The following is a 24,522-nucleotide window of genomic DNA, read 5'->3' on the forward strand; positions in this document are numbered from 1 at the left end:
AGTCCCCTATAAAAACATTGTGTCACAGTATTCCTTTCACAGTAAGCTACCAATTTTATATGTGACTCAATTGACGTAAAACTCTGTTTTAAATGAATAGTATGTGAGGTGATAGATATGTTAATAACTTGATTTCATCATTTTGCTATGTATACATATATCAAAACGTCATGTTGTACAGTGTAAATATATACAATTTTTCTTTGTCAGTAACACCTTAATGCTGGAGGGGATGGGAGAAGAAAATCTGTTTTCTATATTTCACAAGCACATCTATTGCACAATGTATACACATTGCCTCATTATGTGAGATTTATTGGCCCAGCCTAGGATTTGGCTTTTGACAACCAAAAAGGTTGCCCTTTGTGATGCCAGTCTCAAAAATGTTAAGAACGTACCCCAAGCATCTCTTTAAAAAGGATTTTGGATTTATTGACCATGAATTTATCTAGAATCTGTTTCTGCTTTCATTTGTACCATTTAGGGACTGATGATTTGTATGTTTTCCACTTGTATTTACATAGCATTCTTTTTTTCCACTTTAACTCAGGGGTTACACACTCTGAATGTCTAAAATGATGAGTCAGTGAAATGGTTTGTGTGTAAGGATTCATAGTAAGAGAGTGGGTGTCCCATCTACAGGGAGCAGCCATGCTCAACCTCAGCCTGAGATGAGTGCGGCTCATTGTGGCCAAGATATTTTGATTTATGGGTGGGTGCGGTGGCTCATACGCCTGTAATCCCAGCACTTTGGGAGGCTGAGGTGGGCTGATCACCTGAGGTCAGGAGTTTGAGACCAGCCTGGCCAACATGGTGCAACCCCGTCTCTACTAAAAATACAAAAATTAGCTGGGCGTGGTGGCGCACATCTGTAATCCCAGCTACTTGGGAGGCTGAGGCAGGAGAATCACTTGAACCTGGGAGGCGGAGGTTGCAGTGAGCTGAGATCACGCCATTGCACTCCAGCCTGGGCGACAGAGCAAGACTCCATCTCAAAAAACAAACAAACAAACAAAATTCTGACTTTTCCCTAGAATCCTCAAGTCTGAATTTTCAAACATTATGAATTCAATCAAAAATTTTAAAAGACACTGTGCAGAACAAATAGGTGCCTCGTGGCTTGCCAGTTTCTTTCTTTAATATACCTCTTTTACATTTCAAAGTGTCCTTTCTAGTTTTCTGGGATTTAGTATATGAGTTCACCGTCTTCTGATTCTCCTCCCCCAATTGCATGACAACTTTTATTATTCTTTCAGCTTTCCTCTTAACACACTACAGATTATTTGTCATTATTTTATGGTTATTATAAAGAAATAGTTGCATATACTACTTTATTTACCTTGACCCAAGGCCCACTAATGTATAATAAGTAAAACTGTAAAATCGGTCCTTTCATCTCCTGTTGTTATCAGTTGTTCTTGAGGGTGAGTGTCAATTTCATGGTTGGAGGCCAACTCTTCTTCCCTTCTCTCTGCAGCCGTCATTTCACCAAGCTGATAATGTTCGGGGAACCCGCCATCACGGGCTGGTGGAGAGGCCATCCAGGAACCGCTTCCACCCCCTCCACCGAAGGTCTGGGGACAAGCCGGGGCGACAAATATCCTTTTTTACTCTTCAAAGGGAGTGTGCATTCTGAAATGTTTGAAAAGTTTTCAGGATTTATCTTCCCTGCAATTCTCCTTTGGCCTCAAAATCTTCATTTATCTGATGAAAGGAGGCAATACAAATAAATGAGTTGGAAACTAGAAACATCTCTGCAGTCAACATTTGGAAACATCATTGTAGGTGTTTATGAAAGCATCAGTAAAGTTCAGTTTAATGAAATAACAACAAAAACAACCTGTAATTCGGTCCCATTGCAGGGTGTTCTGAGCATTTTCTCCAGAAATTGGCCAAGTTAGAGTTAAACCTGACTTTGAATCAGGTTAGAGAGACTTAGTCTCTCTAGCAAAAATGGACATAGAGATATGTGATTTATTGGTACTTCTTTTGATCTGCTGACCTGCTTTTGGAACTTACAGACAAAATTTCATATGATTTTCTATTTGTGATGTTTCAAACTCAGTAAGTGATAACTAAAATAAACCTAGAATATAGGAAAATCTCATGCAGTGATGTACAGTCACACCAAACTCTGCTGTTAAGTAGAAATAAAGGAAAGGAAATGGTGAATTCACCTGACAGTTTCATTTAATCAGTCCTGTTTACGGGGCGGCAGTGGTGGGTGCAGCTGTGTGACCAGCATTGTGCCGAAGGCTTTGGGGAACAGAACTGAGCTGGATTTTTTGGGAGAGGACACAGAAGTGTGCCAGGAGGGCCCGTGCTCTCACTTCATTCTTCTCAGTACTCGGGCTCGGGTGGAGGAAGGAGAAGAAAGGCGGGGTGGGTCTCGCTGCGGAGAGCTGAATTCCTGGCAGTGATGGTAGAGTTGGCTTCACAAGCCTAGAAACCAGGAAGTGGGGGCAGGGCACTCATGTTTACTGAGCACCTACCCATGCCAGGCGCTGTGCTGGGTAATTTATGTGTCATTTAGTCCTCAAAAACTCACTGAGTCGTTAATTTTTTTAACCCTCATTTTCTGATGAGGAAACTGAGTGTGTGGTGAAGTAACCCAGGATTCAGACCAGGCCCAGCTGATGGCCCAGCCTGTGCTCTCCCCTCCCTATGCCACCTGCGACCACTCGCAGTGATGAGGACCTTGTACAAGGGAGCCAGGAGTTGTGGGGGCACTCTAGGGAAACCCCAACTTTTCTTGCCTTCAAGCTTCTTGCAGTTTTTAGTCTATTTGGAGGCAAGGATAATGACCCCAGGGAATGTTTTTCTCTCCCCTTTCTGCCGCCCCCAGGAACACACCACATTTGGTCCACAGAAGGACTGACTTCTGATTTTGTATATTACGTGGCTGTTATCAAGGAAAGTAAAGATGATAAATGATCTTGAGAATCTATTCTGGAATGTGTGATAACTTTGACATTGAATGAAAAAGGCAAAAGGAAATGGAGGCAATTCATCAGCAAATTTGTACATGTCAGGATGGAGTGGTACATCAAACCATTGTCCAAATTGCCAAGAATATTCAGGCAAAAGACTTGGAGTGTTTCTTTGATTGATTTAACAATGTATTTTTTTTTGGCTGGGCATGGTGGCTCACGCCTGTAATCCCAGCACTTTGGGAGGCCGAGGTGGGCAGATCACGAGGTCAGGAGATTGAGACCATCCTGGCTAACGTGGTGAAACTCCGTCTCTACTAAAATTACAAAAAATTAGCCAGGCTTGGTGGTGGGCACCTATAGTCCCAGGCTGAGGCAGGAGAATGGTGTGAACCCGGGAGGTGGAGCTTGCGGTGAACCGAGATCGCGCCACTGCACTCCAGCCTGGGCAACAGAGCAAGACTCCGTCTCAAAAAAAAAAAAAAAAAAAACCAATGTATATTTTTTCAGTTCTCAGTTCCCTCTTTTTCCTGTCAGTGCTCTCATTTCTATATATTAGATTAAACATTATGCTATATATGCGTGTGTGTATGTATGTGTGGCTATCTCAGATACTTTGGAAGTACAGTCTAAATGTATAAGCATGCATATAGTTTTACTAACCAAAATAGAGGAGGGAATTGAAGAAAAAAGAGGAGAATGTTTATTCACTTATAAAAATTATTTGTTAAGTATGTGCTAGTGGTCAGACACCGTTTTAGACATTTTAATTCACTGTAACAGTAAACAGCATGGTCCCTGACCTCAAGTTGCCCAGGGTTCAGTGGGAGAGGCTACTCAGCAAACAAGCAGCCACGGCAGGTATGGCGTCTGCAGGGAGGCAGCTCAGGGGCTGTTGGAGCACGTCGGAGGTGCAGCTTGAACCAGTCTGGGGAAACGAAGAAGGCATCCTGGGGGAACATCTGAGGCTTGAAGGATAAGAAGTAAGAGAATAAAGTGTTCATTCAGCAGATCTTTACAGAGCCCCGTCTCTGTGCCAGGCACTGTTCTAAGCACTGGGGACCCAGTGATGAATAAGGGAGGCATACTTCCTGCTTTCTTGAGTTCACAGTCCTGTGGGAGATGACAGCAAACAGGCAATAAGAAAGGAAAATGGTTTTAGATGGTAATGAGTGAGATTTAAGAGAGTAAAGCAGTTGGGAGGTATGTTCCAGGCAGAGGGAAGAGAATGTGGTGCAAAGTCCTACCCAGAAAGGGAGATGACTTCTTGTGTTCAGGGGACCCTATCTCTTATGACAGGGTATAATCTGGCACTGTACGGATCAACTTGAGAGCATAAGCAAAGCTAGTCAACTCCTAAAGGAAGGAGAAACAAAAACCAAGTTAATATGCAGAGAAATTAAAGTTGTTAGACAGTATGAGTCAGATTCACTGATCATGAGCCATGTCTCTGTGGTCTCCTAAGCCCCTAAATTGGGGTCCTGGGACTGGACATCGGTTGATGCAAAGAAAGTTCTTTAGCCCAGTCTCTTCTGAGGAATCAAGGGTCCGTGAAATGGGATGATTTTATTTTGGTGTTAATCTATTCCACTTGGAGGAGGAGGGCTGTGATTCCGTCTTTGCTTTCACGACCTGCATTCTGTTGGTTGTGAAATAATCTGCTTAAAATTGTGGCCTTGAACATTTGTCTATGACTTTTTTAATGAAGTTTCTTCATTTGAAAGTATAAAACACTTGTTTGAATCTTTGTTAGAACAAAAGGAAAAAATCAGAATTATCTTATTATAGCTGTTTCTTGGCTTGGGTGTTATTTAAGACACACTGGCTTAGACAAGGGTTTTAAGGGTTCACTCCTATGATAGGGTGATCTCAAATAAAACGAACATTGTTTAACAAATATTCTGGCTTCCTCTCAGAGTGGGCAGCCACAGCACGCAGAGCTCTGCCACAGGAGATTCCTTCTGGAGTGGGCTTTGCCCTTGGCATGGGTGGCCACACAAGACCAAGGCACAGCTGCAGCTGGGCCCTGGCCTAGCCCCACACAGGCAGAGGAGAGGCACTGCCAGGGCTTGCTCCTGGCTGGGGGCCTGGGCTCGGGCACTTGGAACAGAAGCTCTTCTGCCCTTTTGCAGATGTGCAGTCTGTAGCAGCCCTTCTTACTCCCACTCATCAAGGTTGGCAGACGTGCCGTGTCCCAAACACCATTGCTAAACTTCTGAACTATTAACATAAATTTATAGCAAATAAAATATTTTCTCAGCCTTGTGGGTAACACACTCAGAAAGAAGGAAACGTGCTGAAGAAACGTAGGAAATGCCTTCCTTGAAAGGAAGTCAAGAGTTCACCAGCGTGAAGGGTCGTGAAGAGATGCCTAAGACCTACTAGAATTAGGAATGATTCTCCTCTCTGGGCTGGGCCTTGCTTTGATTCTTTTCATCATAATGAGATGAAAATGTTAGGACATTGGTTTATAGGACGCTGTTTCTTTGAGATGCATGGCCTATTACATTTGAGAAACACCATACTCTGTATCACCTCTTGGAGCCTGACCGTATATATCAGGGCTCTGAAAAGTCCTGCAGTTAACAAACTTCTTATCTTTAACCCAGAATTTCAAAACTTAAGTGATCACAAAATCCAACTTTTACCTAACACCTGTCTTATCTTGAAGGACAAGGAAACATTGGTCTTTAGAATTTTAAGGGGGAAATATTCTGACTTCACAATACCACATGCAACCTGTTTGCCTCTCATTTACTGAGGGAAACAGGATGTTCTTATAAATGCGAGGACTCAGAAAGATGCCACTCATATCCTCCCTTCCAGTTTCACTTTAAGATGTCTTCTAGTGGGACATAGTTAGAGGTAAAGGGACAAAAGGAAGTAGAATGACAATAAACACATGGCTGAGAAATCAGGAAGGAGCCAAATTGTGGCCAGTTTTCTATATTAAATCTGACCCTGAAACTTGTCTTGGTAGGTGGGTTCTGTTAACCAGACTCCGAGTCCACTTACCCCACCAGCTACATGGAAGGTCTCAGGCCTGCCCCACAAACTGTGTCCCTGGCAGAACACAGAGTTCCAGAGCAGGACAGAAATGACTGGCTTCCAGGCTGCCCCGACAAGGCAGTTCCTGAGCCCTGCCCAGGTACACTGACCGCATAGGGACGGGAAGCCAAGAGAAGGGAACCCTGGGCCTGCTCACCCAGCCGCAGGTCAAGCAGCACAAAGAAAGGGACAGGGCGGGTCTTGTTTTCAGCTTCTGTGGCTCAGTAACCCCACCCACTGGTAAACGGGCCAACTGATGTCCTCTCTTATCAGCCCAAGAAGAGCTGCTCCCCTTCCTTTGGTGAAGAGTAAGAACTGTTCCCTCTCACACTCCACAGGTTGAGAGGAACAGCAGTCCCTGTGTTGATGGATTGAGGCAGTAACTCGAGGAGGAAGATTTTCCTGCACAGAACTGCAGAGGCTTGGGGAGAGAGAGGACACACTGGGATGACTCTGAGATCCTAACCTGAGTGTCTTGGTGGACAGTGGCCTCACTAAATGAGATGGACTATAAGAAGAGGAACAGATTAAGGGGACAGTGATTGGTTGGATTTTGGGTAGAATTTGAGCTGTCTTGGGTACTTTTGGCAGAGAACTTGAGTAGGCAGTTGGAAGTATGCACTTGGAGTTCACAAAAGAACTGTTGGGAGCTGGAGGTGTCGATTTATGAGTTACTGGACTGTGGGTGACAGTGGGGCCGAGGGAAGGATGCGATTGGCCAAGGCGAGCATGGAGGACAGGGGCTCTCTACCAGGAAGATGGGCACTGGCCCTGAGGCTCTTAGGAAGCGCCTCCTAAAGCTCCTGTGCCCGGAGGCTCCCGCCACCCCCTCCACCTGCTCGCACTCTGCCTGGTGCCCAGGGATCCTGAGAGCATCCTTTGCCTCTCAGAGCAATGCAGGCAGGTGTGGCCTGAGGCTGCGAGGCCACAGGACCCCAGGGAACATCAGGACGGAAGGCAAAGGGGCGGAAAGGAGTGCACAGAGGGATAAGAAAAGATCCATGTGAGTGTGGGGATTTTTTTTTTAACTTTAATTTTTGTTTCCGTCCATTGCAGCCACCTCTTCTTTGTTTATCTTTTTCATCATCCCTCCTCCCTGCCTTCCTTTTTTAATGTGGAAATCTTCCTTGAGCCAAAGGCTTCACTAAGCTTAACTAAGGAAGCAATGGAGGAGGCGCTGATGTGGTTGTTAAAAGCCCTGTGACCTGTGCTGCCCTTCCGCTGGCACGCTGGTACCTGGCAGGGATGCCAGAAATGTTTCTTGAGTAAATGGTAAATTCAAGTTTATAAATAAGAGTTTTTCCCTTGTCTCGAGGTTGTTACTTAGGGCATGTCAGTGTTGTGGAGTAGTTTAAAGCCACCTGAATGAAGTTTTCTGAAGTTTTCCAAAGAACAAATAAACTTCTAGATTTTCCTTGCATTAAGTATAAGTGTATAACATGAGTGGTTCTCTTGGGTTTTCAAATATCCACTAAATTAGATGAGAGTGAAAATTAAGAGAGCTCAGAGGTCACATCTTTCAACTTTTGATGCCTCAACCTAATTATATTAAAATTTTCCAGGAATTTACTATATTTTCATGTTGTTAATATCAGGAAGGTTAAAATGCTAACTTACACCTCAACATTGAAATCACCAGCGTTTGATGATTACGTGACTATTACACCACTGCATTCTAATTTGTATTATCAGTACTATGAAATCAGAGATACTGAGTTTAAAGATGGCAGTGTACTGAGAAAAATGGTAAACTTCTACTTCCTGAAATTAAGCGTTTCTGAACAGAGATTCATCAAATCTGCAGAAAAGAGAAAGGCAGATAACCGTAGGTTCTGAGGCTCGGTGTTTCCTCCCTAATGGCTTTGCCAACAGAAATACTGACAGGTTTTGTCTGTCACGGGCCTTCCTATTTATCACCTTTTCCTCTCCTACCTCCTACTGTGGTCTTGCCTCATCTGTACTTCATGTACCTTAAGCCTAATAGTGAATGTTGAAGAAATGTCTCTCTTTGGAAATTATCTGTTTTATTTTATTGATTTAAGGTCAAATTAAGAAATAATGAGACTTGTCAAAGAAAACTAATACATAGAAGATGAAACTTGCAATCCTAATACCTCTCCTGGCAAAGAAGACATTTCCTACCAAATCACTAAGAACTCATGAGAGCCTCCGTTTTCCTAATTCCAGATTCTGTATTTATTTGAGCTGCCCAGCCCAGGCCTGCAGGATAGGGCCCCACTCCATCAAGGCTCCTGTTTCCTCCTGAGCCCGAGCAGATGATACCTTCTCTTATAGCCTCCATCCTTCTTCCCAGAACACTCCAGGTACTATTTTCTATTTTCTGGGGGCATTTGGCATAGTTCACTGTTTCCTGAGAGGCAGCATAGCTTAGCGGAGAGCTCTCAGGCTTTGGTGTCAGTGATTTGTGGGTCTGACCCCTGATCCACCAGGCGTGCTATCTGATCTTGGATTTCTCAGCTCTTCTAGAACTGAGCCTCAGTTTCTTCAGCTATAAAATGGGGAAAATATCTGCCTCTCAGGATTGAGATTAAATAAAGTGTGAACTCAGCACAGGCCTGGCACACAGTAGGTGCTTAGATATCTGTTTTCAAATTTCTGTCTTAATGTGTAGTTTGTATCTTCTTTATTATTTCCACCTTAAGAAATAAAAGTTTGGGATGAAAAGTATTATTGGTAACTGCCGAATGTATATTTAATCCAATCAGTGATCCAGGAGACAAAAGGAATGGGCTTGGTTTGGGTGAGTGATAAGGAGGCAACCTTCCACATAGGAGGTGAGAAAGGGGAAATGGCCTTAGCAAAGGCAGAGGGGCAGGAAAATACAGGCTGTGTTTGTGGAACTCAGAAAGCTGGAGGGAAGACAAGAGCAGAAGAGACCATTGTCCCCAAATTGTGGATCACCGCAATTACTAAGCCAGTAAGTTTTGATTTTGCCTTTTAGGCTGAACAAAATCATTGAAGATTTCTTAGCAGAATAATATGATTAACAGTGTCTTCAGAAGGCTATTGTGTGGGAACAATTAACTAAACGAATGAAAACAGCGCCCCTCTGCTCGGTGTGTAGTGCAGCATCCCATTTGTGTCTCCGTGCGTCCAGAACATGCTCCAAGGCATGCTAGACCCAGTGAACAACACAAGACTGATAAGACAGTGCCCCCAACAACACTGGAAAGTTTACCTTTCTTCACACATCTAATGCGCCTCTTTTTTGGTTATAAATACCAGGAACCGCCGGGCGCAGTGGCTCACACCTGTAATCCCAGCAATTTGGGAGGCCGAGGTGGGTGGATCACCTGAGGTTCAGGAGTTCAAGACCAGCCTGGCCAACGTGGAGAAACCTTGTCTCTAATAAAAAAAAATACAAAATTAGCCGGGTATGGTGGCGCATGCCTGTAATCCCAGCTACTCGGGAGGCTGAGGCAGGAGAATTGCTTGAACCTGGGAGGTGGAGGTTGCAGTGAGCCGAGATTGCGCCATTGCACTCCAGCCTGGGCCAAAAAAAAGAGTGAAACTCCGTCTCAAAAAATAAATAAATACCAGGAACCCACCTTAACTTAAAAAAAGAAAATGTATTGGCATATGTCACTGGAAGCCCAAGGGCTAGATCCAAGGGGTCATACAATGTCATTGAGACCTACCTCTGTGGTACCACTTCTGAGATGACTTCAGGCATAACAGACAGGCTTTCTCCAAGGCGAAGACCCCCAGGTTCAGACGGCCCTCGGGCTTACCAGCCCTATTGGGGCACTCCTTTTTTTCCACTCAAAAGCACTCTCCTTGGTTCTGTTTGCGTCGTGAGCCGATCCCTGAGCCAAACACTGTTTCCAGGGGGTGAAGTACCTAGACTAGAATCCTGGGCCTGGGTCCCTCACATGTGGCACAGAGGGAATGGCAATGTTACCAGATTTGGAGCAAGAGTGGAGACAGTTCCTGAAAACAAAAGTTGCCGGACAGGCAAAAAATAATAAACACCCCACAAAAAATCATGCAAAGAAAATACCGGTTAGAAGACAGCAGAATAGACTTGTCCTCAAGGAGGGAGATAAGAGAAAGCATGAAGGAAGAGCTGTCAGGTACAGGGATAAGGAACCAAAAACTCAGTTGTTTAACTCTCTGTGAGTCCACCTTGTTAATTCTGCTTCATCTTTCCATTAATTTTTATTTTTCCTTTATTAAAAATTCTACTTTGATGGTAGTGCTTTTGGAGCCAATTATTCCTCACAGCCTCTGGATGAGAGTTGGCCAAGGTAAGCAAGACATACTTTAAAAGATATGATGGGCATGTGTTATTTTTAGATAATTTCACTTTATCCACTTTGAATGTTGTTTAGAAATTTCTAATATAAAGCATAGAATCCTGTTTTCTCTTATAACATTTAATTTCAGTGGGAGGATCACTTGAGACCAGGAGTTTTGAGGCTGTTGTGTGCGATGATGGGGCCTGTGAATAGCTACTGCACTCCAGCCTGGGCAGCATAGCAAGACGCCATCTCTTAAAAACAAACAAACAAACAAAACAACAACAACAACAACAACAACAACAAAACACCTTATTGGCCGGGCATGGTGGCTCATGCCTGTAATCCCAGTACTTTGGGAGGCTGAGGCGGGCAGATCACAAGGTCAGGAGATTGAGACCATCCTGGCCAACATCATGAAACCCCGTCTCTACTAAAAATACAAAAATTAGCTGGGCATGACAGCACATGCCTGTAATCCCAGCTACTTGGGAGGCTGAAGCAGGAGAATTGCTTGAACCAGAGAGTCGGAGGTTGCAGTGAGCTGAGATCACGCCACAGCACTCCAGCCTGGTAACAGAGTGAGACTGCATCTCAAAAAACAAAAACAAACACCTAAGCATTTCCAATGATAGGCTAATATGAAAGTCTAAAATGAAAAGTTATTTAAAGAAATCTAGATCTTCATATTTGAAACCAAATAGAAACACTTTTGGAATATATTTACCAGCAGAATACTCAGATATGGCATTCTTATGTTTGAGACTTAGAAAAATAAGCATCTTGGCCAGGCACGGTGGCTCATGCCTGTAATCCCAGCACTTTGGGAGGCCAAGGCGGGCAGATCACAAGGTCAGGAGATCGAGACCATCCTGGCTAACACGGTGAAAGCCCATCTCTACTAAAAATACAAAAAATTAGCTGGGCATGGTGGGCACGCACCTGTAGTCCCAGCTACTCGGGAGGCTGAGGCAGGAGAATGGCGTGAACCCAGGAGGCAGAGCTTGCAGTGAGCTGAGATCACGCCACTGCACTCCAGCCTGGGTGACAGAGCGAGACTCCATCTCAAAAAAAAAAGAAAGAAAAATAAGCATCTTTTCTCAGAGTGTCTTAGTAAGCTGCTGAAAAGGACAAAAGACTCTTAAAATGGTAATTTGCACAGTGTATTTGATTTAAGGTCTCTGAGTATTTTTGTACCCAATACAGAGGGTAACAGGAAATAGAATTAACTGAGAAAAAGCCCCTGCTGCATCTGTTGTGTGCCTAGTATCATTTTCAGATCACCAAGTCAGATTTAGGACGCATTTAAAATGTGTGTATCAAAAATATTTAGCTCTCCGGATTGAAGTCTACTCTCCATCCATTCTCTGGGCAAATACTGACTGAGAACTTACTGTGTATAATGTAGTCTGGATCTGGGAAAGGAAATAAAGATGGTTAACAGTGGGTCCCCACCTCAGGTAGGTTTTCAGCTGCCCTCAAGAATCTTGGGATCCAGGGTTGTAGAATAAATACAATATTTTATTACATCAGTAAAAGTCATCTCCAAACTGTTATTTTTCTTTTATGTATCCAAGAAATGTCTTCTGCTTTTCAGAGCACCAGGACTGGTTAGACTTAATATTTTCATACCCTGGGCAACTGTAACAATTCTATTCCTCTTCATGGCCATTGGTAGGGGAATGCAAAATTTTGCATCCAAGATTGCCACGGCGCCCCCTACATGCACACTGAACTCCTCATCTGCCCAGCTAGCTAATCCTGTGCCTTATGGGTTTGTAGTAGTTTTTATACTGGAAATCAGAGATCACAGGACTGGAAGGATCATGGAGTCTTACCTCATTTTAACAATGATGAGCAAAATGAGCGAGGTGTGGGGTATTTTTAAGTAACTCTTGCAGAGCGAGGTGAGTAGAAGAGCCAGTTCTCAAATGCAAGTGCTGAGGCCCTCCTTTGCTGTCTGTGGATTGACTTCTTTTCCTTTTATGTTGTTCTGGTTTTTAAAGGCAGCAGCCTCCTTGGAAAGACGAAAAGCATCCTGGGTTCAGGCTGACATCTGCACTTAACAGGTACATGGGTTGTTTCCTGGTAGGAGTAGATTTTAAAGCAATTTAACTGTCCTGATATTTTTTACATAGCATCCAGTTGCCAGAGTGTGTTTATGTAAGCTGTGTTGATATGACATGTTCAAAACAAAACCCACCATTTTTTGAGTGTCTACAGGGGAAAGTATAGAGCACACGAGGTCTGGGATGAGACTCCCAGGGTTTGCATCTTGCTGTATGACCTTGAGTAGATTTTTAAACTTCTGATTGCCTCAGTTTACTCATATGAAAAATGGAGATAATGCTACCTAGATCATGGGTTGGTTGTGAGGGTTGAATAAATAATACCTGGGAAGCATACGTGCTGAATAAACATCAGCTATTATCATGATCACTTTGGGCCAGACTCCAGGAGTAAGAGTTCTACCTCAGCCATTTGTTTTCAATCCTGACAACACCCTACAAGAATGAGTAGTATTTTCCATTCTAAAAGGTTAAGTGACTTGTTTAAGGGCCTTAGCTAATAGGTGAAGGACTAGGATTTAAAAAAATGCAGCTGAGCACGGTGGCTCACGCCTGTAGTCCCAACATTTTGGGAGGCTGAGGCCAGAGGATTGCGTGAGCCCAGCAGTTTGAGGCCAGCCTGGGCAAGATGGTGAGACCCTGTCTCTATGAAAAACAAAAAGGTGTGGTGGCACGTGCCTGTGGTTCCAGCTACGCAGGAGGCTGAGGTGGGGAGGATCACCTAAGCCCAAGGAGGTTGAGGCTGCAGTGAGCCATGTTTGCGCCATTGCATTCCAGCCTGGGCAAGAGAGAGATGCTGTCTCAAAATAAAAAAGAAACCCGATGAATGGTGCAAAATTTTAAATATACTCAAACAGAAGAGTTATAAAAGGCCTGTGGTGCCCATCCTCAGCTTCACTCATTATCAGCATTCTGCCAGTCTCTCCAAACCTACCTCCCACCTCAATCCCGTGACTGGCTAGTATAGTATTGTACCTTGAAATGTCTCCAGCAGTGTAAGGCCGACGAGAACCTTTTTTAAAAAACATAACCACAATGCTGCTATTACACTTAACAAAATTAAAAATAACTCCTTAATATAATTCAATGCCTGGTCTGTATTTAGATTTTCCCAGTTGGCTCTGCATTCGTTTGATATTCTCTTGAGTCTCTTTGAATCTGTAAAGAGGCTGGAATCTGAACCCAGGTCTCTCTGATCTCAGCGGCCACGCTTTTTCTGTTGCACTGTGGGTTCTGCCCTTGTCTGCCTCTTCCCTCCTCTGAAGCCACGTGGCTTCATAGCCACCTGAGGCTGTCACTGGAATGAACCACAAAGAAGCACTGTAGGCTAATGAAGTTGCTTACCGTAAAGTCCTTTCTATGGCCGACAGTTTGACCTTATGATGAGATAAATAAATAATCATCTCTTGCAACCAAAGCTGTGTAGACATTGAAGCTATCTGGGAGAATTTCAGAAATTTGCTATACATTAGTGGCTCCCACATTTTCTTTTAGGACTACTTTACAGTCTTAAAAAACATGGAGGCCTGGCGCAGTGGCTCATGCCTGTAATCCCAGCATTTTGGGAGGCCAAGGCAGACGAATCACCTGAGGTCAGGAGTTCAAGACCAGCCTGGCCAACATGGTGAAACACCGTCTCTACTAAAAATACAGAAATTAGCCAGGCATGGTAGCGGGTTCCTGTAATCCCAGCTACTTGAGAGGCTGAGGCGAGAGAGTCGCTTGAACCCGGGAGGCAGAGGTTGCAGTGAGCACCACTGTACTGCAGCCTGGGCGACAAGAGTGAAATTCCATCTCAAAAAGTAACACTAGTAAAATAAAATAAAATAGGCCAGGCACAGTGGCTCATGCCTGTAATCCCAGCACTTTGGGAGGCTGAGGCAGGTGGATCACCCGAGGTCGGGAGTTCGAGACCAGCCTGGCCAACATGGTGAAACCCCGTCTCTACTAAAAATACAAAAGTTAGCTGGGCATGGTGACGCATGTCTATAATCCCAGCTACACGGGAGGCTGAGGGAGAAGAATTTCTTGAACACGGGAGGCGGATGTTGCAGTGAGCCGAGATCACACCACTGCACTCCAGCCTGGGCAACAGAGCGAGACTCTGTCTCAAAAAAAAATAATAAAATAAAATAAAAAAAAATTGAGGCCCTCAAAGAGTATTTGTTTATGTGAGAATATCTATTGATATTAGAAGTTAAACTGAGAGATTTTTTAAAGATACTAGTGAATTAAAAAAATAATAAGCCCATTACATGTTAACATAAATTATATCTTTTTGAAAAGAAACACAAAAAAAGTATTGAAAATAGTGGCAATGTTCACCTTTTACAAATCCCTCCAAGGCAGCTGGGTGGTCTGTGCCTGCGCTCAGCAGTGGGGGCATCACACCTCACGTGGCCGCTGGGGAAGCCCGCCGTGCTTGGGAGAGAGCGAGAGTGAAAAAACAGAGGACACTTTACTATCATTTTGAGAATAGTCTTGATCTTACCTTCTCCCTGGAAGGGTTTTGCAAACCACTGCTCTAAGTGATCCTTTACTTAGAAACAGCTACTCTCAGGTGGAGAAAACCTAGTGCAGCCACAGGCTAAACTGGCCACAGCCAGCTTCCGAGCTGGGAAGAATAGGAAGCTCTTAGACGGAAGCCATGAATCCGAGGCCCACCTCGTTGAACTTGATCGCCATGCCATCAGCTTCAGCATATAAGGCTATATGAGTCTAAGTTAAAATATTCTGGAGTGTGGGCGATCCTCAGAGGCTGTTAATTGATATAAAGAACTTCAGGTAGGTCCTAACCCCTTATTTGATGGTTGATTATAAATCAGTTATTCTTGCCTTCTTTCCTGTTGGTAATATTCAACAAAGACTATTGCATTTTCACTAAGGAAAACGGATTTTCAGCCAGACTCTCTCCTCCCCCTCCTTAGGACCAATTCTGATTCTGCTCTTCACACGAGTGCTCTGAGCACCAAGCCCCAGGACCCCTATGGAGGAGGGGGCCAGTCGGCCTGGCCTGCCCCATACATGGGTAAGACACACAGGCCACTGCTGACAGCAGCTGTGCTTGCTCATTCTGTCCTAGGAACCAAGGGAGAGAGAAGCTGAAGTGGTGTTTGCGCTTCCCGGTTCAGTGGTCTTAGAGAGGCAGCTCGTGGCAGGGAAGCGTGTGTGTCCATGATGCAGTCAGGATGGATGGAGCTCCCAGCGTCCCCTGCCTCTGCCCTGCTTCCTCCACAGCACGCTCTCCCTCTTGGTGTCTCTTGGCCCTCTTCTGGGCACCCGTCATCTTCTAATAACTTCCTGACTGGTCTCCTGATTTCCAGTCTCACATCCCTTCAATCCAGTTTTATGTTAAGTTCCCCAAGAGTCCTCTTTCCCCACCCAGGATCTGAACAAACTGAGAAGTACAACTAGAAGTGGCAGTCAGAGCTAGATATCACCTTTATTACTACTAAGACCAGGTTGGAGGAAGTGACTGTCTCTGTAGGTTGGTGGGCCTGCTGAGACTGAACCCCAGCATGAGGCTGACTCCCCCTGAGTGGCTGGCAGCACTGGCCAGTGTGGTCCCCTGGGAGGAGGGGTCAGGCAAGCCTGGGGGAGGGAGGGTGGAGCAGAGGCCTGCTGCCTTGAGATGGGGAAGAGGAGGTCGGGCTGGAACTGTGCATCACCTGCTCAGTTGCCCCCTGGCCACTGTGAGTAAGGGGATGGAGAGAGGCCAGGAGTAACCCGGAGTGGGGAAGAGGCCCACTCATGCCATCTCACAGCTCTGCTTCCAGAGCGAACCCAAACCTGATCATCTTGCTCTCCCACTTAAAATCCTCAATGCCACCCCTCACCTTCAGGAGAAAGAGCCCAGATATTCTTTGGAATGACATGAGCCCCAAGGCCTGGCTCCTGTCTGCCTCTCTCCCTTTTCTCTCTGCTCCCCCGCCTCACACCCAAGGTAGCCATGCGAACCACTTTGGATTCTACTAGTGTTTCTTCCTGTTCCTGTCTCTTCCTCTCTCTCTCACTCCTGGCCTTCCTGGCCAGCACCCTCTCCATCCGTAAGCCTCAGCTTGTGTGTGTCCTCATGTCTGTGGAGCCATCCTTGACCTTCCTTCCTCTCAGCTCAGAGTTATCGTGTCCTTCTAACATCCCAGACTGCTCTCTTAGCACCTGCAGTGCTTGGCTGCTTTTTTATGTGAACATGCATCTCTTTCTCTGCTCAGTGTAGATTTCTTGAAGGCAGCATCTTAACGGTCTTGTTCTCTCCAGCCCCTAGCACAGTGCCCGGCACAGAGGAGCCCGTACTGATGGAGAAGTGTGAAGAATCACACACTGGCTCACATGTGCACGGCATTTGCCAAAACACCTTCTCGGTGCTGGCACCTGACCTGTACATGAAGTGAGGCTTGTCATTCAGACACATTTCAAGCCTACCTTTCTGGGGTTTATAATCTAGAAAGAACAATGGTCTTGAATTATCCATTCCATATGCAGATTGACCCTTGCCCAGAAACTTTCAGGGCTGTGTATTTGTTCTTGAAACAGGAATAAATAAATCTTTAGCCAAGAAACCAGCTTTTCTGGTTTTCTTTGCTTTTTGGACAATTTAAAGCCTAAATGGCCTCTGTTCCTTCCAGGAGAACACTTATGATCGTATTTCTTTGTATATAGCAGGGATAGGATTGAATAATAATTGTTGCTATATTTGTTCTATTGGTGCAATTCAGAGAAGACTACATTTGCTTAAATGATTGTTTGCTTGTAAACTATGGGAGCTTTCAGAATTGGTTAGGGACATCTACCCATGCTTCCATACATGGGAATATGAAAGTTGGCAGTGATGTTGAAATTGATGTTGGAATTGGATATGGGTGCACTGCTCACTGCTTAGAGGAGTGGGGTGTGTGGGAAGAGGGATGAGTTTAGTTTCAGGATAGGTAGAGATGGGAATATGTAAACAAAGCCTAAAAAAAGCAGAGGCTGTAATCAGTGGGGGTGCCTGTGAGCACAGCAGGATCCTAATCTCCATGGACCGGGAGCCAGCTAGACAGACAAATTTTTACCCTGGAGCTCCTGCATTTCTGCCTCTGCCGTTCTTTCATTTACATTACCCTCTGCAAAGTTTACGCTTCTCTAGAAAGGGCCAAAGGCCTAGAGAAACAAGGCAATCACAGGTAATTCAAGTGAGGATTTTTGAGGCTTGCATGCTAAGAAAAAGAAAGTAACTGAAGAAAGAAGTTACCTGAGCTGAAGTATTCATTCTTAGCGATGTAGCCTCTGAGAGAAGAGGTGAGAAATGTCAGAAGGGGTAAGTGAGGATGGAATAAGAAAAGCAAAGGAATGTAAACATTGGTCCAGGTAGACAGAGCAATGAGAAAAACAGGAAGAAAGAAAGAAATCCTGGATCAGGGTTCCTGCGATGACTTGAGAATCGTGGTGGTCTCTCCTTTTCAAATCAGCAGTTAGAAATTGTTGGGCTACAATATCTGACAACCATGGAGGGTAGGCTGGCCTCCAACTCAGATGTCTGAACTGTGTGCCTGCTCCTGCAGTTGCCTTGCAAGTATAGCAGAACTCAGAAACACATCCTAATATGGATGTGTTTACATGGGAAAGCCAGTGTTTAAAATATTATTCAAGTCTCCAAGGATGGAAATTATTTCTGGAGAATTATATTTGTTGGTGGGAGCTATTTTAAATAGTTTCATGTATTTTCCTCCTGTGTTTCATTAAAGTTTTTCATTTTCTTTCCTTTTGGATTTTAAAAATATCAACTGGCTTTGCAAAAAGGTATTTCTTATAGGACCAACCAAAGAAAGATTTAAACAGTGATGGGAAAATATAATTGAAGCCCAGAACTGGGTTCTGTGTTCGAAGCAATAATAACTCTTCTTTCCCTGGGAATCTCTCCTGGGCAGACTGATGCAGCCACACTTTTTTGTTATTGTTGTTGCTGTTGCTGTGAGCCCATGAGGAGAGCATCTGCTCACGGCTTAACTACATGAGCAATAAACTATGATACATTCATGAGTGGAGATTTGTGTCACAAGGAGACAAAGCCTGATACATGTTGAGTAATTTTCATAATAGCTGTTGAGTTCCATGACAATTAGGCATAAATGATAAGCAGTTGGTATAAATGATAGAAATAAATTTTTATGGAACCAAACAGGATTTTTATAATTTCTCTCTTTTTGTTTAATTATTCAGAATCTATAAAGAGGGAATGTTGGCCATTTCCCTGGCAGCATGTGCAGCTTAATGACCATTTCACACATACATGCAGATAGGGAAGCACAGGACTCTGTGGGACATGTGCCCTGTCCCATAGCCTAGGACTGTCTCCGAACACCCCTCCTGTCATCGGGCATGTGGAGGAGGGACTGGGGTGGTCCTCTTCCTTTCAGGGAACAGTCTAGAGCTAAGGGGAGAAGAGTGCATAACAGTTGTCTTCTCTGCATCCAGGGCTGTAGATGCTGAATATTGCCATCTTTGGGGACCACAGTACTCAGCTCCTTAGGGTGGAGGGGGCTTGGCATGCCTTGGACCTGGTGACCTTTCACCTGCCAATAAGCTTTGACCTGCAGAGTTAAGGAGAAGGTTTACAATGCAAAGAACCTTGAAAGATGTAAGCCTGTTAATTGCATGGATTGGGCGGGGGTACAGTGGCAGGTACAAGCATCCCAGATCTGAAGAGGGGCAAAAAGAGTGTCACCCAGGGACAGGAGGGCCCAGAGTGGGGAGGCTGAAACACCAGAGGCCTCCTTTAGGACACTGGTTAAGGGGTCTTCCCCTTGCCTTCCCTTCTACTTAGCAAATCAAGGCTGTGTAGGGAGTTATTTTAGATTTGCCAGGCATGGGAGCACACAGAAGGAACATGGTCTCGGTTCCCTTAGTTAGAAGAGACCAGCTCTCGGTGGCTCTGAGGTTTCCTGGAACACAGTTGCAGCCTTGGTCATCGCTGTCCCATCCCTGTGGGACTGATAAAATTAGTGTCCTGTTTCCAGATAGCCAGTCACAACTCATTCCTTTTTCTTTTTAACCCTTTATTTGTAGTGCTATCTTGTGGGTTTTCAATTTAGTAGTAAAAATCCAGGCTTGGATATTTTGATATACGTTAGCTTGGTGCCAGTATATCAGTCATTGCCACCACCATCCTTCTGGTCACCGCAGCCCAGACCCTGAGAGTTGCATCTGATTACTCCCATTCCCATGCCCCTACGCCCATTCAGTAGCCGAGTCCTGTTCATTTTATCCCAGCAGTATGTCTCAAATCTGCCTCTGGTTTTCTGTCCTCACTGCCAGTATCCTACTTGGTTCCTGTTTGCCTTGGACTATTGCATTGGTTTTCTAGTCGGCCTCCCTGCCTTAAGGCTTTCTCCTTTTTTTTTTTTTTTTTATTTTCTTAAAAAATGTTTATTTGGAAAAGTCAGCCTCTTACACAAGGTTTTGTATCTATACTTTTACTCTGTCAATTACAGTGGTATTTTAAATGCATTGAATATAATTCATTGAATGTCTATGTCTTTCTGCCTCGATTTAAGTGATATTAGGTTAAAAAAATATTTACAGTTTTCATTCTGGTCCACCTTCCCTCCTTATCCTTATACTGAATCCATTTCTCTACTTTTCAGGTAAGTGAAAGGGGTCACAAAATTTTTAGGTTTGTGTGGAGAGTTTCAATCCACCTCCTACTCTGCTGCAAGAGCAGTCTCTGAAGCTTAACTCTGATCATGTCACTTCTCCAACTGAAACCTTCCATCCCCTACATCCTGCCAAATGACCAGCAGCCTCCTTCGGTCCAGCCCATCTCCCAGTCCTCCCACCATGTGCTGCAGCCACACTCTTCCATCTTCCTTCTCCTTCTTATCCTTCCCCAACCACCCCCCACTCCTCCTCCTCCTCCTCCTCCTCCTCCGCCTCCTCCTCCTCCTCCTCCTCCTCCTCCTCCTCCGCCGCCGCCGCCGCCTCCGCCTCCGCCTCCTCCTCCTCCTCCGCCGCCTCCGCCTCCTCCTCCTCCTCCGCCGCCTCCGCCTCCTCCTCCTCCTCCGCCGCCTCCGCCTCCTCCTCCTCCGCCGCCTCCGCCTCCTCCTCCTCCGCCTCCTCCTCCTCCTCCGCCGCCTCCTCCTCCTCCGCCGCCTCCTCCTCCTCCGCCGCCTCCTCCTCCTCACACTGGGCATCCCCTTCAGCTTCGCTTCCGGTTGTCTAAATCTTCCAGGTACTACAGCAAATTGGTTAGGGACATGAACATTCTGAAGACACACGGGTCAGAATTCTAGTCCCAGAACTTACTAGCAGTGTGATCTTGGGGATGATAGTAGCATTTACGTCGCAGAGTTGCTGTGGGGATCCCATGAGATCACCTGTGTAAAGCGCCTGGCACGTAGTAAGTGAGCAGTCAGGTTGGCTGTTGGTTATCCTCTTCTTCACCATTATCCTTCAGTGAATGGCGCTTCAGGTGCCACCTACTCCATGAAGCCTTCCTTCTGTTCCAGTCTGAGGAGAGCATGCACTAATGGGGCTGTCACATGGGGTATCTGCCAGCCACTCAGGCAGTTTCACATGGTAGCCCTCAGTTGAGTCCTCATGTTTCAGGGACAGGTCAGGCTTAATAATTAAACCTCGAGTGACTGGTATCTTGATGATGAAGAGATGCTTCAACACGCCATACCAGATTGCTGTATAAAACCTAGTTTTTAGTTTTTAACAGGATAGTCACTTTTTAGTAATCAGAATGAAGTTCCCTGCCCTTTCTTAATATGAGGGTCTCAGGAAAGCCAAAATAGGAATCCGCAACTCCTGTCCTTTTGACGGTGCTGGTTGTAGAGCCACAGCTTCCACAGCTTTTCTCTCTCTGCACCTCAGTGTTCACCTGTTCACACTGCCTGTCTTTTGATGGGTTAAATGGCTGATGAAGTAAGAATGGGCCAAGGACCTTCTGCAATAGAGTCTCCTGAGACGACGATTAAAAATGTAGGCTGGGCGTGGTGGCTCACACCTGTAATCCCAGCACTTTGGGAGGCTGAGGCAGACAGATTACCTGAGGTCAGGAGGTTAAGACCAGCCTGGCCATCATGGTGAAACCCCGTCTCTACCAAAAAATAGAAAAATTAGCCGGGCCTGGTGGCACGCGCCTGTAATCCCAGCTACTGGGGAGGCTGAGGCGGGGGAATCACTTGAACCCAGGAGGTGGAGGTTGCAGTGAGCCAAGATCACGCCACCGCACTCCAGCCTGGGCAACAAAGTGAGACTCTGTCTCGGGGAAAAAAAAAAAAAAAAAAAAAAAAAGTAGATTCCTTGGCCGATTCTCACACCTTCTGAATCAAAATCTTTGAGGGTTGGGCCCAAGAATCTGCATTTTAGCAGGCTCACCCAAGGGCTCTTTGTGTGCTCTAAAATAAACCTTTCAGTCACTTACTTAGAGTCTGGTTCTGTGGGCCTGAAATAAATTCTGTCTTTGTGTGTCTGCTTCATTTATCGACCTCTTCGTATTCCTGGGCACTCTTCCTGTTGCCCCTGGGCTCTGTTAAAATGTTATATCTTCTACCTGTGTTACAGAATGTGCTACCGTGTTACCCTGATCTGTCTTCTCACCTACACTGTATCACCCGGCCCCACCTAGCACTTAATGCAGAAACTTATTAAATATGGGTTGAGTGAATGGTTATTAGAATTTCATTCAAATTGTATAGACTAATCAGGTTAACCTATAGGTTAACCTTAGCCAAAAACTCATCTAAAATGTAAGTAAGCTATACTTAAAGACTTAGAACTTTATAATAATGTATCCTGATTCTGTACTGAAAACTTATTTGGTATATTTGATTGCTCTTAAGGGAATGCTAAGATATTACATTCTTGGCACGGTTCTTTAGTTTTAGCTTAGAGCAATAGGAAATACTATACTTTGTCATCTGCAGTATAATTTATGGATTAAAAATACTTCATTCAGCCAGAATTTATTCCAAGTCAAAGTTTTAAAACTTTGTGAATAGCTATCTCATGTACCCTTTAAATTAACTTAGACTCCAGATACATCATCTTCTTAAAATAACTTCACTGCATAAGAAATATATATAATATCATACAGCATGAAACTTCGGATTTGTTCCTGTAGACACCCATGGTAAGTATCAAACAGTGATGTAGGCTTTTTGAGTTACCTGCTCTTACCCCCATGATGAAGCATTTGGAAGAGAATTTCCATCTATACTTCTTTACTTTGTGGTTTGAATAGAGATTCTCAGGCTTTGTAAAAATTGTTCTCCTCTCAGGACAGTGACAGTAAGAAAATTTCAGACAGACAATTTTAAAGGAAAAGAAAAAGGAACCAAATTTAGTTTCAAATTAGCTATACCTATTTTTAGTATAAATGATAAAGCACCTTAAATGAAAATCAGTGTATCAAAAGTGCCTTAGAATTTTCAAAATTCTATTTCAAATCATAAAGAGTTACTGATTCATAAATTCATGAAAATGAAAGTACCACATAAAAGTGTTTTCTTTTTTTCTTTTTCCTTTCCCGCTAGGTTTCTGTGATGGTGAGAATAATGGACATGGGGAAGGTATGAACTGATTTTACCTACCTATATTGGAGTGGGATGCTGAGTAGTGGACATAACCTTTCAATAGCTTTACTAATAAATATTCATGTTTTCAGGACTCCCCCAAATGCTGACAACTGCTGATTGGCTTACTTTTCAGAGAGCCTCTAGAAAATTAAGGCTAGCCATGTTCAGGGCCAGGAGAAAGGAAATATGTGGTTGCATTACAAAGGTTCCTTTTTATCTAGGTCCCCACAGTCACAAGGTTGAGCAAGGAAGCAAAAATTGTAATCACATGAAAATATGAATGAATTGGCCTGGCACAGTGGCTCATGCCTGTAATCCCAGCACTTTGGGAGGCTGAGGTAGGTGGATCACTTGAAGTCAGGAGTTCGAGACCAGCCTGACCAACATGGTGAAACCCCGTCTCTACTAAAAATACAAAAATTAGCCGGGCGTGGTGGCACGTGCCTGTGGTCCCAGATACTCAGGAGGCTGAGGCAGGAGAATCGCTTGAACACGGGAGGCGGAGGTTACAGTGAGTTGAGATTGTGCCACTGCACTCCAGTCTGGCGACCGAGCGAGACTCCGTCTAAAAATAAATAAATAAATAAATAAATTAATTAATTAATTGATCACTTAAACAATTAGTTATTCCAGTAGTCTACCCATTTAGAACGTCTTCGTTGACAGATAACAATGCCAGGAAAATGCAAATTGGTTATGAAATGAAAATGCAAACCTTACATAAGATACTGAGTTTCGTAAAGCCAATTAAAACATTGTTGGAGATCTATGGAAATGACACTCAAAGCCATTGACAAATCGGACACAGTTCATTTATTTACTCAGTACCAGGGACTGTTTTCTTTTCTCTAAATCTTTATAATCTGGAATTTAATTTTTATAATCTAAAAATAAACAACTAAATTAGGTTTATATGTCACAGAGGTGAGACTCTAGCGGGGACATGATGAATGAGGAGCATCTTGCAAGACGCACAGCTCTCTGTCATCATCCTGCAGCTCCTTTTCTGGGCAAGCCCTTTTAGGCCATGAATAAAATCACAAAAAGTTAAAACATCAATAAACATCTAATCCACTAGAACAGAAATTAATAAATGGCTTCAAGGTTGATTGCATTCCTTCAGTGCTTCGAAGAATTCCCAACAAATCTTGGATATGAAAAGGGACTAAAAACAATGAACTCTAAGAAAACAGTCCCCATTAAGGCACTGGAGTCTGCCCCAACCATGTTCTTATAATCAACCTCTTTTGAGAAGTAGCCTTGAGCTGTGTGTGATGCCACCTTACTCAGTCCTTCAAACTTTTCCCAGCATTTGACAGTACCTTTCAGGGCAATTTTTATTTTTATTTTTTTATTTTTTTATTTTTATTTATTTATTTTTTTGGAGACGGAGTCTCGCTCTGTCGCCAGGCTGGAGTGCAGTGGTGTGACCTCAGCTCACTGCAAACCTCCGCCTCCTGGGTTCAAGCGATTCTCCTGCCTCAGCCTCCCGAGTAGCTGGGACTACAGGCACCCACCACCACACCCGGCTAATTTTTTTTTTTGTATTTTTAGTAGAGATGGAATTTTGCCGCGTTGTCCAGGCTGGTCTCAATGATTATCATTATATTAATGATTAAGTCAGGTAACATTTGAAGAAAAGAGAATCAACAAGGAT

At 44.3% G+C, this 24,522-nt stretch overlaps 1 protein-coding gene and 1 long non-coding RNA gene across 10 annotated transcripts in view; one reads left to right on the plus strand and one right to left on the minus strand.

The window, feature by feature from the left end:
- Positions 1 to 24,522, plus strand: part of CRTC3 (CREB regulated transcription coactivator 3) — a 115,983-nt gene that overhangs the window by 62,573 nt on the left and 28,888 nt on the right. For all 8 annotated transcript variants that reach the window (XR_674730.5, XR_010151808.1, XR_008539665.2 and 5 more), the window contains exons 3-7: positions 1,478 to 1,597; positions 10,185 to 10,246; positions 12,244 to 12,306; positions 15,234 to 15,334; positions 22,824 to 22,859. Coding sequence is in view for 4 of the 8 variants with exons in the window: in XM_009429831.5 (XP_009428106.1) it covers positions 1,478 to 1,597; positions 10,185 to 10,246; positions 12,244 to 12,306; positions 15,234 to 15,334; positions 22,824 to 22,859 (382 nt within the window). In the remaining 4 variants the exon portion in view is untranslated. The remainder of the gene's footprint in view (positions 1 to 1,477; positions 1,598 to 10,184; positions 10,247 to 12,243; positions 12,307 to 15,233; positions 15,335 to 22,823; positions 22,860 to 24,522) is intronic.
- LOC129137251 (uncharacterized) lies at positions 1,123 to 6,167 on the minus strand. Of its 2 annotated transcripts, none has more exons than XR_010151810.1 (3): positions 5,946 to 6,164; positions 3,734 to 3,898; positions 1,123 to 1,704 (listed from the first exon to the last, which is right to left on the minus strand). It is a non-coding gene; the product is annotated as an uncharacterized LOC129137251 (long non-coding RNA). The 2 variants fall into 2 exon arrangements; XR_010151811.1 differs by lacking the exons at positions 1,123 to 1,704; positions 3,734 to 3,898 and adding exons at positions 3,924 to 4,043; positions 4,178 to 4,286 and having other exon boundaries at positions 5,946 to 6,167.

Source organism: Pan troglodytes, chromosome 16, assembly GCF_028858775.2.
Source record: "Pan troglodytes isolate AG18354 chromosome 16, NHGRI_mPanTro3-v2.0_pri, whole genome shotgun sequence".
NCBI classification, from domain to species: Eukaryota; Metazoa; Chordata; class Mammalia; order Primates; family Hominidae; genus Pan; species Pan troglodytes.